Below are 25,772 nucleotides of genomic sequence, written 5' to 3'. Positions count from 1 at the left end.
AAGAACCACAGCCTTTAAAGGTATAGTTCACCTTAAAATGAACATTCTGTCATAATTTACTCACCCTCATGTTGTTCTGAACCTGACTGACATTATTTCATCTCTGGAACACAAAAGAACATGTTTTGAAGAATGTTCACGCTGCTCTTTTCCTTTTAATGAAAGGAATCATTGTCATCTATAAATCTCCAAAAAGGATAAAAACATAACTTTTTGTTTTTCATGGATGTAAGAAAGACTATACAATTCCTTGAGTTTGTTTGTGTGGATTTCTCCTCAACAAATCCAAAGCTCATGCCCACTCACTAGCACATTTAATGAGACACTGTTGTGTCCTCTGGAGAGAAAAAATCATTATTTCTCCTCCCCAGCCTTCCTTCACTACACATATTACATGTTACCTTTGACAACCATTTTCATTCTCCACGGTTTTCAGCAGGTCTGACCACATTCAGCACACTGACCCAGAGGAAACAAAGCTGTGGAGCTACTGAAATGCCTCTAGCCTTATTAACTTAACAGGACAGGACTGTCTATCTGAGCCAAGATTCATCCAAGTTTTTTACATACTTAAATGAATATCACTTCTGCATGTGGTGGTTCAAAAAGGATGAGACCCCTCTCTTGTGAAATATAAATCTTTTGTAACATATAAATGTCTTTTAATGTCCCTTTTGATCAATTTAATGCATCCTTGCTGAATAAAAGTATTTCCTTTTCCTTTTATAAAAAACTTACGACCCCAAAATTTTGAACGGAAGTGTAAATTCATATTCCATCTGGTGTTTACAATCCGTACTATTATTTACTACTAATATTGTTTATTAAAGTCAAGTGATTATTAAAGTCCTATCATGTTTGTGCTTATGTAACATACATTGTCTCAGATATAATAACTACAGTTTTGTGTAGTTTTTGCTCAATATGTTGCTATCTTATCCAACCGTTTCATGCTCTGTACTGGCTATGAATCTTTTGGAGTTTTGTTTTATATTTGTCCGTCAGTACCTCAACTCCTCCGTACACTATCTGAACACTTCTTCGCCCTCTTTCTCTCCCACTCAGGAACAATTCACAGCCATGAGGGACCTGTACATGAAGAACGGCCAGGGCTTTGCACTAGTATACTCCATAACGGCACAGTCCACCTTCAACGACCTGCAGGACTTGAGAGAACAGATTCTGCGGGTCAAAGACACGGATGATGTGAGTCTCGTCCAGCATTTCACTTCTATTAGAACTCCATCATGTTCACTCAGCCTCAGTGTCTGCTGAACTATACCTTTAGCTTTTATCTTCGCCTGTCGTCAGCACCCGTATCTCCTTTTTCACACCCACCCTGAGCCCTTATGCTTGCCATTGTCAATAAGGGTGACCTTTCAGCTGTGAAGAGGCTCATCTTTGTTGACATAAGGACAGAGTTTTTCCCTTCTCTCTCTGTTTGACAGTTCAGTTTAGTAGCTGAGCTTACGTATAAATGTTTATTTTGGTTGTTTTTTTTTTGGTTTATCGTGTTTTGGTTAAGTGTAATGTAATGGTTAAGATCAGTACACTCACATTTATTCAAGGTGTAGGGAAAACATATTAAAGGATTAGTTCACTTTCAAATAAAATTTTCCTGATAATTTACTCACCCCCATGTCATCCAAGATGTTCATGTCTTTCTTTCTTCAGTCGAAAAGAAATGAAGGTTTTTGATGGAAACATTCCAGGATTATTCTCCTTATAGTGGACTTCAATGGCCTCCAAACGGTTGAAGGTCAAAATGACAGTTTCAGTGGAGCTTCAAAGAGCTTTAAACGATACCAGACGAGGAATAAGGGTCTTATCTAGCGAAACGATCTGTCATTTTTGAAAAAAAAATTAAATGTATATGCTTTATATAAACAAATGATCGCTTTCCAAGTGATTCCACCAAAACCACACTTTCAGTTCTTCAAAAAGCTTACGCTGTATGTCGTACGCCTTCCCTATTCTACTTACGGAAAGAACGGAACTGTTGCTGCATTATGAGGAATATGCGTTATAGAATATGAAAGTGTGGTTTTGGCAGAACCACTTGGAAGGCGAACATTTGTTTATATAAAGCATATACATTTACATTTTTTTTTGAAAATGGCCGATCATTTCGCTAGATAAGACCCTTATTCATCGTCTGGTATCGTTTAAAGCTCTTTGAAGCTGCACTGAAACTGTCATTTTGACCTTCAACTGTCTGGAGGCCATTGAAGTCCTTTATAAGGAGAATAATCCTGGAATGTTTTCATCAAAAACCTTCATTTCTTTTCAACTGAAGAAAGAAGGACATGGACATCTTGGATGACATGGGGTGAATAAATTATCAGGAAAATTTTATTTGAAAGTGAACTAATCCTTTAATATGTTTTTCAAAAACATGAAACCAACATGACTACACTTCTAAAAACTTGGTTATAGATCTTCATTTTTGTCATTGACTCTTGTATATAAATTACAGCACAATGCATCAGACTTACTTAAAATCAAACATTTTTAATGAAAATGATTGACTTCCTGTTGTTTTGACACTACAAATACCTGTGTGTGTGAATGCCCATAATATATAGTTTCTTTTGTCACAAAGTCCGACTAGGCTCGGGTTGAATTGCAGCCAACTTTGTTGAGTGTGTAAGGAAATGAATCCCAGTAAAAGGAGTGTGTGGTGTAGGAACTCATTCTAAACGGTTTCTGAGAAAGATGATAGTGTGATGACCTCAGTTGACCTGCGCTATTTTAGTCCACTTCCTCAGCTCAGCTGATTTAACACAGGACGTTTCAGTTATTAATTCTGCCTTGGCTACCTGCTTTGGTTTTTATTGTTTACGCAATATGTCCGTTTCCTTGTTGCTTTGAAACTGTCAGCCAAAAATAAATGCAAATGCTGTGTCTCATAGTTTCACTTCTGCTATGATATCTGGACTGTTTCGTTTAAAAAGCTGAGAGTTGTGTGGGAGTTTTCGCTGCGTTTGTGGTGTTATATGCAAATATGATTGCATCTAGAGCTTTGAAATGACCAAAGGGTTTTCTGCTATCTCTTTTTTCCTCCTTTTACCTCTTTTTTTCCTCCTTTTACCTCTTTTTTTCAATTAAGAAATTACAACAGCTGTCGCCAACTCTTGCCTCTCAAAAATGCTAATGTCTGTTAAATAGCTCCCTAGATGAAACTAATAGAGAAGCATTTGTACATCAGGAAAACATGACCGAGTGCACTTATATTTCAACTATTGTTTTTTTTCTCTTTTGTTAATCTAATCATGTACTTTATTACTTCTCAGTGGTGTGCTGAAAATGTAAATTAATTGTCAGTGCTTCTCAAATACTCTAACCCCTAAACCATTGAATTACTGTATCTTATTTCTTTAAACTCAGTCGAAGTGTTTCCTTTCAGGTGCCGATGATCCTGGTGGGTAATAAGTGTGATCTGGAAGACGAGAGGGTGGTCGGGAAAGAACAGGGCCAAAATCTCGCCCGCCAGTGGAACAGCTGTGCTTTCCTGGAGTCCTCTGCAAAGTCCAAGATTAACGTCAATGAGGTGAGCATGATTTGATGGAAACCATCAAGGCCTTTCTTTACCAATTATGCTACAAAAACTCACATTTCTCATGTTAAAGAAGAGTTTTTACAATACATTCCAAGATTTATTTATAAGAATATATGGCTACTTTTGAATTGCCATCAATAGGCAATGTTTTTAATGGTGTAGTTACAGCATCTACCAGCAGGGGCACTTTTTTAATACTAAAAATAAAATATAAACTTTTTTTGTACAACCAAATTAACTAACTTTTGTGTATACATTTAAAATAAATAAATAAAAAAATGTAAAATTTAATTTAAAATGCATTTTTTTTTTAAATTAAAATTAAAATGAAATTAAACATTTATTTTGCACAGTGTTTTAACACTTCAGTTTATGACCTAAAAAAGTTTTTTTTTAAAGGGTCAGTTCACCCAAAAATGAAAATTCTGTCATTTATTACTCACTCTCATGTCGTTCCTCTCCTGTAAGGCCTTCGTTCTTCTTCGGAACACAAATTAAGATATTTTTGATAAAATCCGATGGGAAATGTTTTATATAATAATGTATATTTTATGGATGATATTGACCTTTTTGTTTGCCATGTAAATAGCCATGATGCTAACATGGCGTAAAAACTTAATAAACAAAGAAAAATAAAATCCAATGGCTCAGTGAGGCCTGCATTGATAGCAAGATAATTAACACTTTCAATGCCCAGAAAGGTACTAAAAACGTATTTTAAACAGTTCATGTGACTACAGTGGTTCAACCTTAATGTTATGAAGCGACGAGAATACTTTCTGTGTGGCAAAAAAACAAAATAACGACTTTTCAACAAGATCTATGTGCATTTTCAAAACACTGCTTCATGAAGCTTCGAAGCTTTACGAATCTTTTATTTCAAATCAGTGGTTCGGAGCGTGTATCAAACTACCAAAGTCACATGATTTCAATAAACGATACACGCTCCGAACCACTGATTTGAAACAAAAGATTTGTTAAAGAAATAGTTGTTATTTTGTTTTTTTGGTGCACAAAAAGTATTCTCGTCACTTCATAACATTAAGGTTGAACCACAGTAGTCACATGAACTATCTTTCTGAACCTGTTAATGATCTTGCTGTCAACTGAGGCCTCACTGAGCCATCGGATTTTATCAAAAATATCTTAATTTGTGTTCCGAAGATGAATGAAGGTCTTATATAATAAGTTAGTTAGTACACTTACATAGGCTGTGTATGGGCATGGTTTTCCCCAATCTTTTCAGTTCAGGTCAGGCTTCGGTTGTCTTCTGACATGCCTGTGTTGGCGTCACCATGGAGCTGCTCTTCTCTGCTGGGGTCTCAGAAGAGTGTCATTGTCAGCTAGTGATATCTCTCCATGAAAGCGTAGTCACACATTAGCAAAGCAGGCAGTCAGCTGCGGCAGTCAGACACAAAGCACCCTTTTGTGAGCAGCACGACTCTGCCTACATGACATAGTGCTGCTTTGAGTTCAGTCATTTAGAAAGTCCAGTTTGTTATAGCAAAATGACTGTGCTTGCTTGGTTCTTCTTACAAGCTGAGTTATATGAAATCCATGTGCTGGTCTGGAGTCCGTTGTGTAGTTTATGAGGGGTCACTGCAGGGCAGAAGGTGATGATTTGAGGTCTTCGCCTTTTTTTTTAATCACGCTTGGGCATTGCTTCGGGATTATTAATTTACTCATGTCTAAGCACAGACCTGCGTCATCATTAATGTCTCAGACTCTCCCGTAAGCGAAATCCAGATACCGAGCGTATTGAGCTCTCTCAATAAGATAATGAGGAACTTTAGTTGAAAGTGACCAGTCAAAGTGATTCATTACGTTCTCAGTTAACGCAGCCAGAGTGCTTTACTTTTCACAAGCTTTCATGTTTCTTTGCAGTCTTAAGTTCCAACAGGCACTTTTTTTCATTTTATGACGCCCAGAGTTACTAAAAATCCACTAATACTCATGATGTAATTAATGACAGTAGGAAACTGAACAGATATCTGTGAATATTTTAATGTAAAATAATATTTGAATGCTTAAAGCATATTCAGTTAAGACAGCAATAATCCAGTCGCTTATATGCAAGTATTTTGCAATAAACGGCATGAAAAAATAATCATGGTAATAAACTTTTTTTCAGTCATAATCTACAAAATACTCTGCAAAATACATGTTTATTTAATTTTTTTTATTAAAAAATTTAATTTAAATTTAATTTAAAAGATTTTTTAAATGTATACATTTAAAAAAAAAAATAAATAACATTTGATTGTACAAGTGGCGCAGAGTGGCGATATTTAGTATAATTTTTTTGTATTCGACACTGCATTGTTCAACATCTGATTCTGCTTTAGCTTTGTTTAAAACTATTTTCATTGGTGGAGCAAAATATATTTTAACACAAACTCAAAGTTGTGTAAGTTACTTTGCTTTGTCCATGAAGATCAGCTTTTACCCAATGTAAAAAAAAAAAAAAAAAAAAAAACTAATTAGACAGGACATGACAGGATTAGACAGGAAATGTGTTGTTGGCAGAGCTTTCTCTCTCAATTGGAATTGCAGCTATGGTCAAATCTGTTTGTTTATCCACTTTCCATTCAATAAACGAAGGGAAAAAGCATTATTGATTTGATGGAGTCCAGGCAAGCCCATTTGCTCTGTGAATCTGAACAAGTTTGCTACTTTGTGCTGACTGTCAAAACCTTTTACTAAGGTGCATCCTGTACTTCTGCATCTGTTTATCTAGCATAACTGAGATCATCTGTTGTTATGCATAGCGAAGCATGGATTATGAGCTTATCCTTCTCATTTCATATCCCAAATCTGCTTCTCTACACAACACATGGTGGCAGAGACCTTACTACAAATCCTGCTATATTACCAGTGTTGTTTAACATGTTTCTGTCTGCTACAATAGTTTATCTCTGGTCATTGCATAAAAGCTGCAGATGTTGTGTGGAACTGATTGATGATGCAGGAGCCGTTTTGTCCCCTCTGGGAGCTGAACATCTGTGTGGGGAAGTGTCCACACCTCCGGATGAGTGATTTCTCTCTGTTTCGGTCTAGAGCGGTAGTACTTGTCCCAGTTCGGGTGCCAAGTAGACACATTTAATTTGTTTGTAAAAGCCACATTTTAAAAACACCACCTGATTGAAAATGCTTTGCATTAAGAGTTGGGAGCTTGGTTTTATGTTTTCGCTGTAGATGTGATCTTATTGCCAACAATCACCCTGTAGACCAAGACTTGTTGCCCACTGCAGGGTTGAGCCTGGTCAGTACCTGGATGGGTGACCACCTGGGAAAACTAGGTTGCTGCTGGAAGAGCTGTTAGTGAGGCCAGCAGGGGGTGCTCACCCCACTGGTCTGTTTGGGTCCTAACGCCCCAGTAGAGTAGCCGTTATATTGTAAAAAAGCACCGTCCTTTGAATGAGACGTTAAACTGAGGTCCTGACTCTCTGTGGTCATAAAAAATCCCAGGATGTCCTTAAAAAAAAGAGCAGGGGTGTAACCGCGGCATCCTGGCTAAATTTGCCCATTGGCCTCTGTCCTTCATCATGTGTGGTGGGTGCCGTCGCATCATCCAGGTGGATGCTGCACATTGGTGGTGATTGAGGAGAAAAGCGCAATATAAATGTAAGCAATTATTATTATAATAAAAAGGAGACAACATACAGGTTTCACATACTGTACCATTAGACATGAAAATAAAATTAGTATAACGTAGTATAACTCTATAATGTGTCATATTTATGAATGAAACAGGATATTCAAAGAGATAAAATGCAGGATATATGTTGATTTTATCCAAAATTCCTGTGGGAATTTATGGAGTTTGGAGAGAGGACGGTTTGGGTGTCATCAGCCAAAAAGGAACGTGTTTGTTTTTTGTTTTGTTTTTTTGTGCTATTTTGTTTGGTTTTGTTTTCAATTAATTTAATTTAGTAGTTCTGTTTGTTTTTGTTTTCAGATTTAGTTCTGTTTTTTGTTGTTTTGTGTTTTTTTTGTGTTTGTTTAGTTCCTTGCTTTTGTTTTGTTTTACATTTCATTCCATTTAATTTATTTGTTTTTATCACGTTTTTTGTTTTGTTTTCAGATGGCTTTGTTTTCATTTCACTTAGTTGTTCTGTTTGTTTTTGTTCTCAGATTTGTTTTTTATTTTTTGCGTGTTTAATTCCTTGGTTTTGTTTTGTTTTACATTTAATTTTGTTTTGTGTTCATTTTTAGTTTCTGTTTTTTGTTGATTTTTGTTTTGTTTTTGTTTAGCTTCTTGGTTTTGGTTTGTTTTTTTTATTTAATATTCTATAATTATTCAGTAAATATTACTTTAAAGAACAGCAAATATGTCTGTAAATGTATCTTGATTCTGCAAAACAGTTTTGTAGCAAAAGTGACACATTGAACAATAACATTAACATTAAAAGTACAGCTTGACTACCAAAGGTCTAGACTGTCATCATGAGAAATTTGTCTCACTGGGTCTTCACTGAGATATTTTCTCTCTCTCTCTCTCGCTGCAGATCTTCTATGACCTGGTTCGGCAAATCAACAGGAAAACTCCAGTACCTGGAAAGGCACGCAAAAAGTCCACCTGCCAGCTGCTCTAATATACAGCTGTTCTTTTGCTCTGAGCCAGGTAGGATCTCAACTGTCATTGGCTGAGCAGAAATAATTGACAGCTCAGCACAATCAATACTCTAAAGTTATAGAAACCATAGAAATCAGGTTATATTTAGATCCAATAGCGATTACACTTCTTTTTTTTTTGTCTTCCTGCAGGTCTGATTTACTGCTGTATCTCTCAGCAGTGCCAGCATTCCGACGTTACTAAAACCTAACATCGAATGGACTTTCCTATGTGGTGATGCCCCTTTAACAAACCAACCAACCAACCAACCAACAACCAACCAATGGAATCAAGGCTACAGTACCATGACAGTTTTTTGCACATAGATAACCATCATCACTTTCCAATGTCGCGAGAAAGAGATTTTTACATATAAATATATAAATATATATTCTAACTGTATGCAACTGAATAAAAAAAAATAATAAATGAGTAAATGAATACAGAGCTAGACAAAAAGAATTTTTAAAAAAATACAGAGCCTACACGCAGTGTTATCGCTAACGGAGACAGCCACCGTTGTAAATGTAAGGAGGGAATGTCTAACCAGGCTGTGCACGTTGCCATGGCAATTACAATGATATTTATAAGCACCACTATTTTAGCCAGAGGAGAGGAAGTCCAAAGAGCTCCTATATAAACCATTCTTACAGCTAACTTTCACTCCTTGTTGTTTTATTTTTATTTGTTTGTAACTTTTCTCTTTTTTTTTTTTTGTTTGCTTTTATTCTAAATATGATTTCTTTATCTTCTGCCTTTTTTCTCTTTTATAAAATTACTAGATTTTTTGCTCTATGAAGATGTTATATGCGCAACAGCTATTGAGTTTTACCTTAGGAAAAACCTGTGGATACAGTGATGTACATGTAAAAAGTTCAAAAAATATAATTTTTTTTTTCCGTCACTATCATTGTCCTTAGCCTCAGATGTTGCCTTCAAATACGTGTTAAGTCTTTTTTCCCCTTTATTTCCCATGAGGAAACTTCATTTCCATGATCTTTGGTCCATCTCATAGGCCATGCCAGGTTTCTTTGTTTTATTTTTCAAAGAACTTTGTACAGCAGGCTTTTTTTAAGGGGTATTCAAAATAAAGGGTTTGAAAACTTAGATTTAGTACCCCCTCCATATCTGTCAGAAGCTCATCTTCATAATAAAGAATCAAATCCCTCTTCACAAAGCTGATCCTGATCAAATGTACGACATATATACAGTATGTATTTTAAAGAATTGGGGTTTTTAATACACAGGAACAACAAACTGTCATCAGAGATGTCATTCTCGATACTCAATCTTCGCCCCTTCCCCTTGCTTGCTGATGATGCATCTGGTGTAAACTGAGGATATGAAAACCAAATATTGGATCCTGTCAGTAAAGAGTGAGGAAAAGATGTCTGTTAGTGACTGTTTCGACTTTGTAATAATTTGCCGTTTTCTGTCTTCGTTACTGTTGGATTAACTGAATGTGGGGGTGTGGGAACTTTGTGTTAAGAGAGAAAAAATGGGAAGAATTGATTAAAAAAAAAATTAAAAGAATTAATTGTACATCAAGTGCAATCATAAAGAATGTTCATAAAAAAGCGTAAAGCAGTTGTAGCATTAAATACTTGTGTCTCTTTAAACATCAGAGTGACAGGGTGCAGCATGCCGTATGTACACTCAATGAATTGTTTATGAATGCTTTGAGGATTTGCGCTGTGTAAAGTGAAGAACATGACTCCTAGGGAGTGTCCGGGCAGCAGCGGACAAAGGTAAACATTACGAGAGTCGTGTGGTGTTCTGATTACTGCAAGCAAATGCCTTGATGCTGTTTAGGTTTTGAGGGGGGGAAAAAGAAAAAGAGAAACCTTTATGTGAGGACAAGGTTTGAGACGGAGGCACAGTATTTCAAATGCAACATCGTCTGCTTCTGATGGGCGGCGGGTGGAGGGAGGAAAGGGTGGGTGGGTGGATGGCCAAGTGTCAACTTAAAAAGCCTTAATTAAAAGTGGTGCAATTTTGTATAACCGAGCATCTGTAGTTTAATAAATTGGATTGCCATGCAAGGGCTCACAAGAAGCCAGTTTTTGCCGGTTGAATGTTTTGTGTATTGTTTCAGCATTTTCTGTCAGTCCAATAAAAAATGAAACCATTTAACTTACTCTCTACCATGATGGACATTTGCTGCAAAGGTATTATTATCTTATTAAGACCGAATCAGAAAATAGAGATAAATGGAAGTTGGATGCTTTGCATTGAGCATCAACTGGAAGGAAATGGATGATGGGTAATTTTCACTTCCCAGAAACATAATGGATGGTTTTTGGCAGTATCCACTGATGATACGTTCGGCGGTCTGCTGTCTAACGTCACATCGCTTCAAAACACCATCATTTAGTAACATTTGTATCACTAACACTTTACAATTACTTAAGAATATAAATAAACATTTTATATACCCATGTCAAAAGGTTGATGAAATTTTGTGGGTTAACAAACCCATGAATCCATGTAATTCAACATTTTCATATATCATATACAAGTTTCCCCCAAAAAATTATATGACCCTGGACCACAAAACCAGTCATAAGGGTCAATTTTTTTAAATTGAGATTTATACATCATCTGAAAGCTGAATAAATAAGCTCTCCATTGATGTATGGTTTCAGGATAGGACAATATTTGGCTGAGATACAACTATTTGAAAATCTGGAATCTGTGGGTGCAAAAAAATCTAAATATTGAGAAAATTGCCTTTAAAGTTGTCAAAATTAAGTCCTTAGCAATGCATATCCACTCACAAAAATAATTTTCTTATATATTTACAGTAGGAAATTTACGAAACATCTTCATGGAACATGATCTTTACTTAATATCCCAATGATTTTTGGCATAAAAGAAAAATTGATAATTTTGACCCATACAATGTATTGTTGGCTATAGCTACAAATATACACGTGTGACTTATGACTGGTTTATATATATATATATATATATATATATATATATATATATGCCTATACACACTTATTAGTATTAGTATTTTGTGTTATCCCTTTTTGATTGTTAATGAATTTTCAAATTTAAAAAGTATTATGAAAACAGCAGAAATCTAATGGTAGGCCAGTATAATTTTATATATATATATATATAATATAAATATATATATATATAATATATACTGATAAAAGATACTATTGATCAATAAATTTATAAGTGTGACAACTTGCCTCGACCTGGGTTACTGGTATTGTAAAAACTTCTCCTCATGACACCTAGTAAGTCTCATTTTTATGTAAATAGCCTACATAATATATCCATATATTGAATATTAACCCTCTATGGTACGGTGTTGCCTCCAGACAACATGGTCTATTTTAGTTTGTTTTCAATAAAATAAGCCACCAATTAATTGTTCAAACGTATCTCAGGACAGAATAACTCAAATACTAATCAATAAAAGTGCAAAAAAGACCAAAACATGACCAACGGGGTCCATTTTGTGTCCTGTTTCAGCACATGTCACATGACTCCATATTTTCTCCATTGAAAAGTGCTATTTTCACTTGTTTGTAACCATTTAATCACCCACCTTCACTGTAAGGTGGTGTAAGTAAAGAAGTATTTTTAAGAACTTTACATTATCATAAAATGATTTAGAGAAAATAAGACCCTGAGGGCAACAGCTGGATATAAAATGTCACTTTTTATTAAATATTAAACTTTTAATACATTAAAAACTAGATAAATTTGTTTGTTTAAGTGTCTAGTTAAAGAAATTAATGTTTTCAATAAATATATTTATTTTTTCTACATGAAAATGCCAAATGCTTACATTTTTCCATAGTGGTACAATGTTGCCTCGAGGCAACAAACTTATAAAAAATAAACAAATTAAAATATTATGAAAATGTTTATTTATTTTTGTTAAAGTGTCCAAAAAACCCCAACACAAATATTTTTTCCCTCATTGATATCATATTGCGTACCATAAAGGGTTAAATCTGATATTTTATATATTCAGGGAATAGGACATAAACACAGATTATTGACATCCAGTACACTAGTCGACGCTGTGCTTTTGTCTCTCGCCAGACTAAACTCGATATACCAACAGAAGAAAAAGCCACACATGACATGTGAGAAACACAAGAGTGCTACTAAAGGACTTTGGTTGATAAACGTTGATATCATCCGATATCATCTAATAAAATCATGATATTGCAGGAACACATGTGCGCGTCGTCTTCCTGTGACGCTTCAAAACAAGAGTGATTTGCATGTGACAAACGCAGTAAGAGATTCTGAAACATTTAATTTTAACAAAAAAGTTTTATCATGACTCTCAGCGTGACTTTCGGGTGTTGTAGTAAAGTTCGTCTATTTGGAAATAAGGCGACTGTCGACCTTTGCAGAAAACTGTCAGATGCTCCCATCCCATCTGATGAAACACAGCCCAGGAGAACAAGGAGAGCTCCGGGGAACGCGTCTGTTCTTCTCTTCCCCGGCCAGGGCAGTCAGTTTGTCGGTATGGGAAAGGGACTGTTGAAGTATGGAAATGTCAAAGAGATGTTTGCTGTAGCTCAGAAGGTGCTTGGTTATGACCTTCTGTCTCTCTGCTTGAATGGACCCGAGAAAGATCTGATGAAGACTGTTCATTGCCAGCCAGCTGTGTTTGTGTGCTCGCTGGCTGCTGTGGAAAGACTCAACCATGAAAATCCTGCTGTAAGTTATTCGCAATATCAGAATAGTATTTATGACAGGACAGCTAATCGATTAGTATTGGCAATGCCGTGCAAGTATATTTAATATATGAGCATGTGGTCAATTGTAATGTAAAACCCATTGACCCCCTTTATTATAGGCTATTGAGAGCTGTGTGACTGCAGCAGGATTCAGTGTTGGTGAATTTGCTGCTTTGGTCTTCTCTGGTGCAATGAACTTCGCTGAAGGTAAAACTCACCCTTACGTTTATAAAAACGCACAAAAGATGGCTATATGAATAGCAGTAGTAGTCTTCCTTTTCTTTATGCAAAATATTTCATTTTTTTTTTTTGGATTTGGTAGTCAAATATGGCCTAGAGCCCTGGAGATGTTGTTAATAATTCACACATTTATTTGAACAAAATGTCCCGTTCTCTGCTCACAGCTTTGTTTGCAGTAAAGGTGAGGGCAGAAGCAATGCAGAAGGCCTCCGACCAAGTCACTAGTGGCATGTTGTCTGTGATTGGCCGACCTCAGGCCAACTACAAATACGCCTGCGCCCAAGCTAGGGAGCATTGTTTGTCTCTTGGTATCCAAGAGCCTGTGTGTGCCATTGCCAACTACCTTTTTCCAGATGGGAGAGTAATAGCTGGCCACAAAGAGGTAAGATCCGTCATTTGGAATCAATGCAAAAAGACTAGGGCTGTAGACTAATCTTTAATCAACTAGGAGAAGCTTACTCGACCAAAAAAGTTATTAGTCAGTTAGTCGCAGAAAAAAGGGAAAAAACCCTCATGGCGAAGCCGATAATGGTGGGTCCTTGTGGTAATTACAGTATGTTTGACAGGGAATCCAAACATTTGCCTATCATCCATTGACATCAAATATGGCTTATCATTTTAAACATGTAATTGGTAGCTACTTTACATGGCTGCTCGCTCTAACATTAACCTAGATAAATGTGCGCTATTATTAGGTGCATATTCAAGTGTTTATGTGGAGTATGGAAGCTAAAGTATAGCACGCTTACTGCAAGACATGAAGGCACCGGTGCGATCACTTGCGTTTTTTCCTGATAACAGTGAAACAACTTAAAATACTCCAGCAGTTTTGGTCATACGGATAAGTGTAATACATCATACGAAAACTGTAAACTTTACTTTTATTTGTGTAAACACAAAATAACAAGAATACGCTTTCTGTCTCTGTCTTTGTGAACTAAACCAAAACTCAGTGTATACTTGGCTCACAGACATGAGAAATATATCCATAGAAAGCTTGAAATGTCAAGCAATTGTTAACCATTTCAAGTGGAATGTGCATATAGGCACGTCCACTACTGTGTGGCATTGTCTCGACTTAGTCTCTGCAGCCAAAAACATTATTAAACATTATTAAAATGACAGTCTCCTTGCTGTTTTTTTTACAACACATTCATAATCATTACTTTTGCCAGTGCGCTGTGGCAAGCTTTATGCATGCGCTTGAGCACTGATTAGGCTATGTATTATATACAGTATCTCACAGAAGTGAGTACACCCCTCACATTTTTGTAAATATTTTATTATATCTTTTCATGTGACAACACTGAAGAAATGACACTTTGCTACAATGTAAAGTAGTGAGTGCACAGCTTGTATAACAGTGTAAATTTGCTCAACACACAGCCATTAATGTCTAAACCACCAGGCCACAAAAGTGAGTACACCCCTAAGTGTAAATGTCCAAATTGGGCCCAGAGTGTCAATATTTTGTGTCCACCATTATTTTCCAGCACTGCCTTAACCCTCTTGGGCATGGAGTTCACCAGAGCTTCACAGGTTGCCACTGGAGTCCTCTTCCACTCCTCCATGACGACATCACAGAGCTGCTGAATGTTAGAGACCTTGCGCTCCTCCACCTTCTGTTTGAGGATGCCCCACAGATGCTCAATTGGGTTTAGGTCTGGAGACATGCTTGGCCAGTCCATCACCTTTACCCTCAGCCTCTTTAGCAAGGCAGTGGTCGTCTTGGAGGTGTGTTTGGGGTCGTTATCATGTTGGAATACTGCCCTGCGGCCCAGTCTCCAAGGGGAGGGGATCATGCTCTGCTCATTCATGGTTCCCCCCATCCCTTCAACCTCTGCAGCAATGCTGGCAGCACTCATACGTCTATTTCCCAAACACAACCTCTGGATATGTTGCTGAGCACATGCACTCAACTTCTTTGGCGAAGCCTGTTCTGAGTGGAACCTGTCCTGTTAAATCGCTGTATAGTCTTGGTCACCATGCTGCAGCTCAGATTCAGGGTTTTGGCAATCTTCTTATAGCCTACGCCATCTTTATGTAGAGCAACAATTATTTTTTTCAGATCCTCAGAGAGTTCTTTGCCACGAGGTGCCATGTTGATCTTCCAGTGACCAGTGTGAGAGAGTGAGAGTGATAACACCAAATTTAACACACCTGCTTCCCATTCATACCTGAGACCTTGTAACACTGAGTCACATGACACCGGGGAGAGAAAATGGCTAATTAGGCCAAATTTGGACATTTTCACTTTTGTGGCCAGCGGTTTAGACATTAATGGCTGTGTGTTGAGTTATTTTGAGGGGACAGCAAATTTACACTGTTATACAAGCTGTGCACTCACTACTTTACATTGTAGCAAAGTGTCATTTCTTCAGTGTTGTCACATGAAAAGATATAATAAAATATTTACAAAAATGTGAGATACTGTATAGGCAATTAAAGGCTCATTATTATTATTTATAAGGCTAGAAAAATCTTTAGTCGAGGGCAGCCTTGACAAAGACCGATACACTAAGACCAGAAATGTTCTTTAAAAAGAGTAAACTGATTTTGATTTCACGTAACTTTCCATAAGATAATTGTTAAGCCTTTTCAAGCTTTTAACAGTCATTCTCTCACACAGGCTTTGGATTTCCTTCAAAGCCATTCCAGAGAGCTGAAATTCATGAGAACGCGACTACTGCCGGTTAGCGGGGCCTTTCACACCGCACTGATGGAGCCAGCGGTTGAGCCTCTAAAAGACGTCCTCAGACAGATAGAGGTACGGCGGCCCGAGATCTCGGTGCACTCCAATGTGGACGGCAAGCGGTACATGCATGACAAGCACGTACGGAATCAGCTGGCCAAACAGCTGGTGTCTCCGGTGAAATGGGAGCAGACGCTGCATGAGATTTATGAAAGAGGCCAGGGGCAGGAGTTTCCTCACACCTATGAGGTGGGACCTGGTAGACATTTGGGTTCAACGCTACAGAAGTGCAATATGAAGGCCTTTAAGAACTATACGCATGTAGATGTTGCATTGACAGAGGATTGATCAGTGATGTGCAGTAAATCTGTTACATTTGGTTTTCTTCTTGCTGATAAATACAAAAAAGCCAAACACTTTGTTTTTCTTTTTTAAAAATTTTATTGCGCTTGGTGATTTGAAAAGTCCAGCTTCCAAAAAATCTTTTAGAGGAAGAAGTAACAATTCATTGGCCCAATTATCCAGCAATAGACCCAATACACACACAAAGACATTTTTAACTTGCAAAAACCTGCACATATATGAACTTATATATGTGAACCAGCACTTAATTTGAATCAGTTATAAAAGAGAATGCAAAAAAAGCAGTTTTCTTAAAAAAAAAAAAAAAATCAGCAAAATGGTTATATTTGAGCCAAAGACCAGCTCTTGACCCCCTCGATGTCACATTCAGCCTTCATATCCATTCTAAGTTATAAGGAAGATAAACACAGGGACCAGTAGTAAAGCAGACGCCAGTATGCATGTGGTCCGACGAGACCAGTCAGAAACGTTGGACACCTGAGAGAAGATTAAAAAAAAAAAAGTATTACTTTTGTTTTATACCACAGTTTCACTTAAAGGGTTAGTTCACCTAAAAATGAAATTTCTCTCATTAAGTACTCACCCTTGTGTTTCGTTCCACAACCGTAAGACCTTCGTTCATCTTCGGAGCACAAATTAAGATATTTTTGATGATACAAGAGGGTTTTTTTTTTATCCCCAATAGAAAGCAACGAAATTACTGTCATTCAAGGTCCAGAAAAGTAGTAAAGACATTGTTAACGTGATGTTATGAAGCAACAAAAATTCAACACATTTGTCTCTAATTACATTGCTTTCTTTGTGGAGGATAAAGATATCTCTTGGATTTCATCAAAAACCTTAATTTGTGTTCCAAAAATGAACTTACGGGTAATTAATGACATAAATTTAATTTTGGGGTGAACTAACATTTTAAATACCATGGTTGCCACAGTCATGGAAAACCCGAAAGTATGAAAGCATTTCTGGGCCCGAGCAATACATTGCAATGAACAAAATACAAAAAAATCATGGAAATTTCTGTAGTAAATATATATTATTTCTACTTATGCATGGCTCTAAAATATGCATTTGACTAGAAATTACACTTTGTGAAAGAAAAATCGTAGAAATATATTTAAAAAGTATAGGAACCCTCTAATACTGACTCTAGTTTGCTCTGCTCAAAAGTGGTCAGGAAGATTTTTTTTGTTTCTTTTTAAGAGAAATTAATACTTTTATACAGCAAGGAGATATTAAATCACTCAAATGTGACAGTAAATCTTTTAAAAAATCTATAATGTTAAAAAAATTCTAATTCAAGTAAATGCTTTTCTAATGAATTTTCTATTCATCGCAGAATACTGAAAAAATGCATCACAGTTTCCACAAAAATATTAAGCAGTGCAACAGTTTGCGACATTGATGATAATAAGAAATGTTTCTTGAGCAGCAATATCAGAATATCAGGATCATGTGACACTGAAGACTGGAGTAATGATGCTGAAAAATGTAGCTTTGAAGTAACAGGAATAAATTATATTTTAAAATGTTAAACATGGAAAGCAATTATTTTAAACTGTAAAAATATTTCACAATATTACTTATTTACTGTATTTTGATAAAATAATGCAGCCTTAGTCTATAACTGTAGCCAAGTGGACTTTTTAGTGTCTTTTCTTGAGATTCATGCATATATACAGCTATTTACAGACACAAAAGAAATCCTTACCCAGGCTGCCCACTTCTTAGCCTCCTGACAGCCATTTTGAAGCTGTGGAACCAACCAGGATGTCCTCAACTTTGGCATAATTTTAGACCCCCAGATGTTTGAGAGGATCCTGCTTTTAATACAGTTCCATTATTAATAGATATTAACAAAAAACACCCAAAACTGTCATATTCTTCACCCTCTTCTTTTAAAACATCCTAAATGGATTGCTTTTGGCATTTGTTCATGTGAAAGTAAATGCTCTCAACTCACCCAGAGAACGCTCTCCTGGTTAGGACATAGAGATAAATCCCAAAATTCAAGGGCTGCAATCGGGCAGGCAGTTGTTGGCGCCATTTGTAGTCCAATTCGTCTCCTATCTGAGCCAGTTGTCGTCCAATAACCTGGGTGACTCTGATATTCAGACCAAAAAAAGATTTGTGTGTAAAATATCATATTGTATTTCACAATACAATATTTCAATCTGAACAAATGATTACCTCATATTGATGGCATAGTGAGTGTTGTGGTCTACCTCACCAGGTCCAGCCTGGAGGGATGTGGCGTTTTTCGGTTGTCTCGTTTCTTCCACCATCGTGTTCTGAAAGGTGTGATCATGCTTGTGACATTAATTCAACCGTCTCTTGCACAAAGTTAACCATCTATTTGCCTGAATTCCATTTTCTATTTCCTTTCTCTGCTGCGGTTCTTTATTTTGTTTGTGTGGAGGAAGAAGACTTTGTTATTTCGCCCTGCCCTTTGTGGTCTCACGTGACCCGATCCTGCAGCTATTGCTTTCAACGGACTAGTATCGCTCTGTAAACACACAGACCATGTGACCTGAGGACACTGGGTGTGTCTTTGTCTATTGCTGCTTTAGTGTTAGAACATGACATCATTGTGCAGTTTTGAAAAACACTTGCAGCCATAAACACAACTTCCTGTAATGATGGAGGACTCTGCTCTTCTGAGTAAATAAAAAAAATAATAATAATGGAAGGACGCAGACACGCACAGTTCATAATGCACCATAAAGCTGACTCAGTCCTCGCCTTCGGCCTTACTTTCACTATTTGATGTTATGAAAGAGCATGTGATTAAAATACATTTTGATTATTTATAGTATAAATAACACATTTATCATTTATGAGGGTCTAGTAAAAGAAAAACAAATGTTTTCATTCTCCTTCATGTGACTGTTGAAATCATCAGGTTTAATGCAAATGCTCATTCAAATCAGCCAAACTGCTCAAAGCCGAACTGAAATATTTTTCTGAACAATTATATTGTTTGTCGATGCAAAAAATTAAAACTAAAACAGAGTGTGAATGTTTTCTGCGTCATAACACAGACTAGTATGTCAAAATAAACTGTGACGCAGTCATCGTTCTGAGACCAGAAAAAAAAAAAAAGATAATAATCTGACTTTTACATTAAAAGCTTGTTTTGTTTTGTTTTTTTACAACTTATTCTTATCTAAACATTTTTTATTTAAATACAACTTCATCTTTAGATAGCTACAAAGTGCTAGTTTTCATCCTTAGGCATGCCACTGAATATTTTAAAGATTGATTTTTAATAATATAAACAATTGAGTGTTTCTAACTGCAGATTTCACCATAGAATCATTTATTTTCAGCAGTCAACATGTTCGCATTTGGCTTGATAACAAAGGACAGGTGCATAATGGAAAACAAAAGCAAGATCATACCTTGTTAGTAGATTAAAATGGACGCCGCCCTGCAACATTTCAAGATTTAATTTAATTTGAAAAAAATATTTGTTGTAAGTATTATGAAAAACAAATGAATGAATATTTTGGGTGACTTACAGCAGCGTCCTTTAATCTCCGTCTCTTCCTGTGATGTGTCTCAGTACAGTGATCACCTGCAGCCACACCTGCAGCTTTACACTCAGGAAGTGACTGCGGGTGTCAGTTTCACTTCTGACCAATAGAGGACACTAAAGGGTTTTGATATCACTTCATTCATTTATTAAACACAGATCCGGATTCAGGATCTCATGCTTTAATTCAGTCTGCTGGACCATAAAGCAATTGTAGAGTCCTTTCTTACATTTCAGAAACCCAAAACCTAAATTATGGAGCACACTGTTTAACTAAAATATCTCTTCATCATAAACTGGATAGATTCTAATATTGCTTCCAGAGGTATTGTGAGTAGCACTTATAAATCACTTGTGGTCAAACATTCCGACTGAGGGATTCTGGGAGAGAGAACTTAACACTGATTGATTGGGACACTGTGTGGGGGAATTGTTTTGCCATGCACCTCAAAAAATCTGTCTCATTATAGGTTAATTTATAAGGCATATGCCATTTCCTGTTTATTATACAAAATGAAAAGTAAGTCTGATCTTTTTTGTCACTTGTGTATTGTAACAGCGCAAGTCCAGGTACTTGTATGCATATGTTTTGGGACTGTTTTTGAACTGAGTTGTTCTGGTCTTCGGTCCGGGATGTATTGATAGATCTTCTGAGGACTCCGATCCAAAAGGACCCACTGTTTTTTCTCTTGCTGGATGATTGCTTGGATCCATCTAGCTATGCCTACTTGGATGTCATATTTGCTGGACATTGCACTTTTGAAGTGCACGGCGTCACCAGAAAGACACAATTTTGGATTGACCTTATTGAGATTTTATTAGAACTTTTGAAATCTTGAGATATACTTGGTATCCTGTTATATATTGTTTTGTTCATAGTTTTATTTTGCTGTCGTAATTTATAATTGTACAATTTCCCCCTTTTTTAATTTTTATATCTCTATATTTTATGAATGTGGGTGGATCGTGGGCTTTGTTGTAAATAGTTATCCATTTAAAATGTTTAAAAAATAAAGAATAAAAAATGCCTTTCATTTTCTATCTATCTCTGGTGAGTAAATATTTTGAATATTGTGTTGATGTGGGTCTCTGAATTCTCAGAAGTCAGCTGTAATGGTATGCTATACTTGCAAGCCAATCAACTTGTTTTATGGCTTTTGCTGTTCACCTGAAGTACAATTTCCCTTCTTGTCCCTCTGCTTTTGCATTTAACCCCTGTGTGTGTGTGTGTGTGTGTGTGTGTGTGTGTGTGTGTGTGTGTGTGTGTGTGTGTGTGTGTGTGTGTGCTTTTGTTTATATTACATTGTGGGGACCAAATGTCCCCATGATGTAATATAAACCTGAGTTCACCTACATCGTGGGGACCAGCCAGCGGTCCCCACAATGTAAATGGGTTTATAAATCATATAGAATGAGTTTTTGTGAAAAAGTAAAAGTTTGCACAGTTTCCTGTGAGGGTTAGGTTTAGGGGTAGGGGCAGGGTAGGGGGATAGAATGTACAGTTTGTTCAGTGTAAAATGCATTGAAGTCTATGGAAAGTCCCCACAATTCACAAAAACAAACATGTGTGTGTGTGTGTGTGTGTGTGTGTGTGTGTGTGTGTGTGTGTGTGTATATAAATACTATGTATGTGTGTGTGTGTGTGAACAGGTTTATATTACATTGAGGGCATCAAATGATTCCCACAAGGATAGTAAAACCTGAGATCACCTACATTGTGGCAGTCTCCATGGGGGAAATGGATTAATAAACATACTAAATTATGTTTTTTTGAACATTTAAACATGCCGAAAGTTTTCTGTGATGGTAGGTTTAGGGGTATTGGGAGAGAATATACAGTTTGTACAGTATAAAAACCATTACATCTATGGAGAGTCCCAACAAGGATAGTGAACCAGACATCAAAGGGATCTAATTATACAAAAAAAAAAAGAAATATATAAGAATATTACTTTCATTAAGTTCTTTTTGGGATGGTTTTTAATCTCAGGAGTTCACATGTATGCTGGACATTGGCTGGTTTTCTTTCACTGTCTGCTCCAACACATACTACAAATTTTGTGTTTCGCAAAGTTTACTGCTTCAGTTGTTGATTCACATTGATTCTAGATTATTGTGCAGAGTGATCAGATGCATTTTAAATCATTTCAAATAGCTTCATTGGCCAAAAAAAATAGCTTTTTCACAAAAACACAACTTTCACTGTTTTTTGGCCCTGGCAAAAGGGAAGAAGTGGGAGGGAAGAAGTGCTTCCAATCATTAGCCGCTTTTCCACTGTTCGGCCAGTGCGAGCCAGGGCTAACAGCGTGCCAGGCTGGGCCTATGGCCACAGACCTTAGGCACCGAGGCCAAAATCAAGTTGCGTTTCCATTGTCGGTCCGCTAGCTCCGCAGTGCTGATCTAAAAGCGCCCCTTAAACACACCTCCCTTGATCAAACGTCACACAACCCAACCCATTTCAGCGTGTAGACCATCACCTGACTATGATTAGCTCCGCCTTTTACCTCGACCGCGCCTCAAGCCCCAGCTGGCCCACTTTGGACCAAGGTTTTCGGCGGGCCGAAAAACCCGTTCCTCGTGGAAGCACCGAAGAGGCACAATCAAGCCCCGGAAGTGACAGTGGAAACACGACCGGCCCTGACACGCACTAGCACGCCCGCCTTTGGCCCGGCAATGGAAACGTGGCTATTGTGTTCTAGTGTTAGCAATGGTTACCTCCAAAGTAAGACATACAGCCATCATCGCTTTGATTCAAAATGGCCTAACATGCAAGGAAATTGCTGTAAAGAATATTGCACCTGAAGGAAGCATTTAGCGAATCATCATAACTTCAAGGACAGTGCAGTGAAGAAGGCTTCAGGATGTGTCCAAGAGCCATTGCCATCTCCACCTGAAGAGTGCGGTAGAAATACCCCTATGCTCCTGACTTACATTAACCTGGGACGTCTTCTAATTAACGCCCCTAAAGGTCTCCTGGTTTATCCTCTAGAGCAGGGCTAACTCGGTCCTGGAGGGCCACTGTCCTGCAGAGTTTAGCTGCAACCCTGATAAAACTCACCTGTGTGTAATCCTGAAGACCTTGATTAGCTGGTTCAGGTGTGTTTGATTAGGGTTGGAGCAAAACTCTGCAGGGACAGCGGCCCTCCAGGACCGAGTTTGCCCAGCCCTGATCTAGAGAGTCTCCTATCAGCGTCGGCTGAGTTGGATGACGGCCTGTTCCCTATGAACACTATCACTATCCACTAACCTGCAGACTCCAGAGAATGCCTTTAATCACAGCCGAGAGGATCTCCCTGACAAAAAGAGTACAAGAGTTTTTATAGAATAAGAGCATTGCAAAGGTGACATAATTCATTCATTTTTCTACAGTATGATTGGTTCTTCATATGTATAATTCAGCAAACCCTTCTGTTACTAAGTAAAAGCAAGTCTGCATTTCTTGATTATTCACTTTGTTACTCAAAGTCATGAGTTTATATATTTAGACAGCTGTCTAGTTTTGTTTCCCCTTTTTTATATTCAGACATGATTCAGACACACTTTGGTTCAAGTGTTTGGGTCATTTAGTTTTCAAAAGCATATAAATGTTAATCCTGCAAGAAAAAGAACAGACTGAAATTCTGCAGGAAGTTTTGAACCTTAAAGGAAATTGGACAGCAGAAGACTGGTGCAAAGTTATTTTCTCTGATGAAGCCCCCTTCCGACTGGGACATCTGGGAAATCAATTGTCTGGAGAGGAAGAGGTGAACGCCACCATGAGTCCTGTGTCGTGCCAGCAAAGCATCCTGTGACCATCCATGTGTGGGGTTGCTTGTCATCTAAAGGGACTGGGCTCTCCCGATTCTGCCCAAAAACACTGCCATGAATAAAAAATTATATCAGAACGTCCCGTACTTCTCCCAATGATCCAGGAGCAAACTGATGATGATCCGTGCATTTTCCAGCATGGTGGAAATGATGGATAAGTGGCTCAGAGATCAATGAAATTTTGGATCGGTGGCCAGTCAACTCCCTGGATCTTAATCCCATAAAGAACCTGTGGTCAGTCCTCAATGTGAATGGACAAGCAGAAACCCACAAATTGTGATCATCTCAGAGAGATGTCCTCTCTGCAGAACACAAGATCCAGGGGTGAGGTTGGATCCAAATCCAACTCCTCCCACTTTACCTATTCCTAAACCTACCCATCTCCACCCCCTGATCCCTAAACCTACCCGTCTCCACTCCCTGGATCTGGATCCAACTCCTCCCTCTTTACATATCCCTAAACCTACCCGTCTCCACCCCCTGATCCCTAAACCTACTCAATCTGGATCCAACTCCTCCCTCTTTACATATCCCTAAACCTACTCGTCTCCACCAGGGCCGGATTATCCATAGACAGGATTGGGCGCGTGCCCTGGGGCACCAGCCAATAGGGGGGCACCAAGTGATTGAGATAATGACTAGACTTTTAAAAAAATAAATTTAAAAAAAATCATGTTTTGTATATCATGTTTTGTATATCACTCCCGGATCCGCGGGATGCAACGCAAAAGAGTGCGGCGCGGGTGGTAAGACACTACTCGCGTGCGAATTGCGGGAGAATCAAATGATTCCCGCGGAAGCGGGCGAGCGGGCGCGGGACTGAAAATTCCGTCCCATCCGCAGGGGCGGAGCCAGGGGGTGGCCAGGGGTTGCCGTGGCCACCCTTGGCCTAAGCTTGGCCACCCCTTTGGCCACCCCGCTCACAACTGCTGTTTCTGTCTACTTTTTTGATGACAAGAATTGCGTTTATTTAAACGCAGAACCGTCTCTTTAAGACCACAAAAAACGGGAGACTTTTCAGATGCGCACTCCAACTTCGCCTCAGCGCCAGGCGCAAGTCAAACGCGCGGAAATGATACAGGTGCGGAATGAGCTTCAGCAGAACAGCAGTGAACAGCGAACAATAACATCATAATAAATGTTATTGTAAACGTAAATGTTTCTCAACTCGTGGGGTTGCAAGACGGTGCGCTTTTCAATCACGCACAAATATGGCGCGCTGTATATTACTCACTATAAATAAAGCGCAAAAGAAACTACGAGCATGCAACGTCGTAGTTCTGTCATCTATTAAGTCACGAAATAACCAAAAAGGCGATTAAAGCTGTGTTAAAACTGTGCATACATGTATGTAGGCCTATTTGATTTTATATATATATATATATATATATATATATATATATATATATATATATATATATATATATATATATATATATATATATGCGTCACATGTCTCTGGACTAAAATATTCTGCCTATGTGAGATCACAATATAAGGCACAAGCTGATATGTAATTTTTTTAATGCATAAATAAATGTGAGAACTGTGCATTTGTAATAGATTTTGTTAATTTATAAAGTACAAACAAAAATATCACATTTAAATGCATAATTAATTTTACATTCTGGCATTTATGTGCTGTTGATTTCTGCTTCCTTGTCAGCAAATGGGAATTCAAAAGAGAACACTTTTTTTTTCTTCTTTGTACCGAGTTTAATTTATGATAGAACTGTTGCAATTATTTATTTTGACAATATAGAAAGTTAAACATTTAGTGTTTACTTTTTTGGTTACTTTTTGAAACAGACAAACTCCGAATTGTTGAGGTTCATTGATTATACATAAATTCAATGAAGGTTGAATAATCTTTGAACTACAGTATGTAGTTATCTGCATGTCCCATCCATGGAGATGCAACAATGGAGAACAAGCTATTGGGGGTTTTGAGAGCCAGAACTGACTGAACAAGTTGAAGCTATAGTGTGAGTCCCTTTATTAATATGCCTGCAAGTGAGGAATAATTACAACAAAACAACAAAAAAAGGTCAAATTCACTTAGCATTCCATGATCTAATTCACTATCTTAATTACAATTAAGTACAAATTAACTGTATTCAGTTGTGTTGTAATCACAGTCCAGTAGCCTACATTATAGTAAGACTCATTTTTATGTTGAAATTATGAATATTTTGGTGCCACCCCGGACAGGTTGCTGGCCCCTGCCTGGCCACCCCTAT

General features: G+C 37.5%; 3 protein-coding genes across 4 annotated transcripts in view; 2 read left to right on the top strand and 1 right to left on the bottom strand.

The window, feature by feature from the left end:
- rap1b (RAP1B, member of RAS oncogene family) overlaps positions 1-9,269 on the top strand; it is a 66,004-nt gene extending 56,735 nt beyond the window's left edge. Inside the window, exons 5-8 of the mRNA XM_067392053.1 lie at positions 1,066-1,206; positions 3,407-3,550; positions 8,068-8,183; positions 8,327-9,269. Of these exons, the coding sequence (XP_067248154.1) occupies positions 1,066-1,206; positions 3,407-3,550; positions 8,068-8,154 (372 nt within the window). The 3' untranslated portion in view covers positions 8,155-8,183; positions 8,327-9,269. The remainder of the gene's footprint in view (positions 1-1,065; positions 1,207-3,406; positions 3,551-8,067; positions 8,184-8,326) is intronic.
- Positions 9,270-11,788: 2,519 nt separating this feature from the next.
- On the top strand, positions 11,789-16,193 carry mcat (malonyl CoA:ACP acyltransferase (mitochondrial)). The gene is made up of 4 exons (XM_067392048.1): positions 11,789-12,875; positions 13,015-13,102; positions 13,300-13,517; positions 15,765-16,193. The coding sequence occupies exons 1-4, from the start codon at positions 12,489-12,491 to the stop codon at positions 16,173-16,175; spliced, it is 1,104 nt and encodes a 367-aa protein (XP_067248149.1). The 5' UTR covers positions 11,789-12,488; the 3' UTR covers positions 16,176-16,193.
- Positions 16,194-16,262: 69 nt separating this feature from the next.
- bik (BCL2 interacting killer) lies at positions 16,263-19,809 on the bottom strand. Of its 2 annotated transcripts, none has more exons than XM_067392049.1 (6): positions 19,712-19,809; positions 19,592-19,620; positions 18,381-18,481; positions 18,154-18,294; positions 17,902-18,013; positions 16,263-16,667 (listed from the first exon to the last, which is right to left on the bottom strand). In XM_067392049.1, the coding sequence occupies exons 3-6, from the start codon at positions 18,473-18,475 to the stop codon at positions 16,575-16,577; spliced, it is 441 nt and encodes a 146-aa protein (XP_067248150.1). In that variant the 5' UTR covers positions 18,476-18,481; positions 19,592-19,620; positions 19,712-19,809; the 3' UTR covers positions 16,263-16,574. The 2 variants fall into 2 exon arrangements, with proteins under 2 accessions (XP_067248150.1, XP_067248151.1); XM_067392050.1 differs by having other exon boundaries at positions 16,264-16,667; positions 17,902-18,010.
- Between the last annotated feature and the right edge of the window lie 5,963 nt (positions 19,810-25,772).

The sequence above is a fragment of the Chanodichthys erythropterus genome, chromosome 8 (genome assembly GCF_024489055.1).
Source record: "Chanodichthys erythropterus isolate Z2021 chromosome 8, ASM2448905v1, whole genome shotgun sequence".
NCBI lineage: Eukaryota > Metazoa > Chordata > Actinopteri > Cypriniformes > Xenocyprididae > Chanodichthys > Chanodichthys erythropterus.
This window is presented reverse-complemented; position numbering and strand designations above follow the sequence as displayed.

Excerpts from the sequence above, each read along its gene's own strand:
- bik (XM_067392049.1), bottom strand. The coding sequence starts at position 18,475 with ATGGTGGAAGAAACGAGACAACCGAAAAACGCCACATCCCTCCAGGCT. Across the intron at positions 18,295-18,380 it reads CACTATGCCATCAATATGAG|AGTCACCCAGGTTATTGGAC; the intron begins GTAATCATTTGT and ends TCTGAATATCAG. Across the intron at positions 18,014-18,153 it reads ACCAGGAGAGCGTTCTCTGG|CAGGATCCTCTCAAACATCT; the intron begins GTGAGTTGAGAG and ends CTGTATTAAAAG.
- mcat (XM_067392048.1), top strand. The coding sequence starts at position 12,489 with ATGACTCTCAGCGTGACTTTCGGGTGTTGTAGTAAAGTTCGTCTATTT. Across the intron at positions 12,876-13,014 it reads TCAACCATGAAAATCCTGCT|GCTATTGAGAGCTGTGTGAC; the intron begins GTAAGTTATTCG and ends CCTTTATTATAG. Across the intron at positions 13,518-15,764 it reads TAATAGCTGGCCACAAAGAG|GCTTTGGATTTCCTTCAAAG; the intron begins GTAAGATCCGTC and ends TCTCTCACACAG.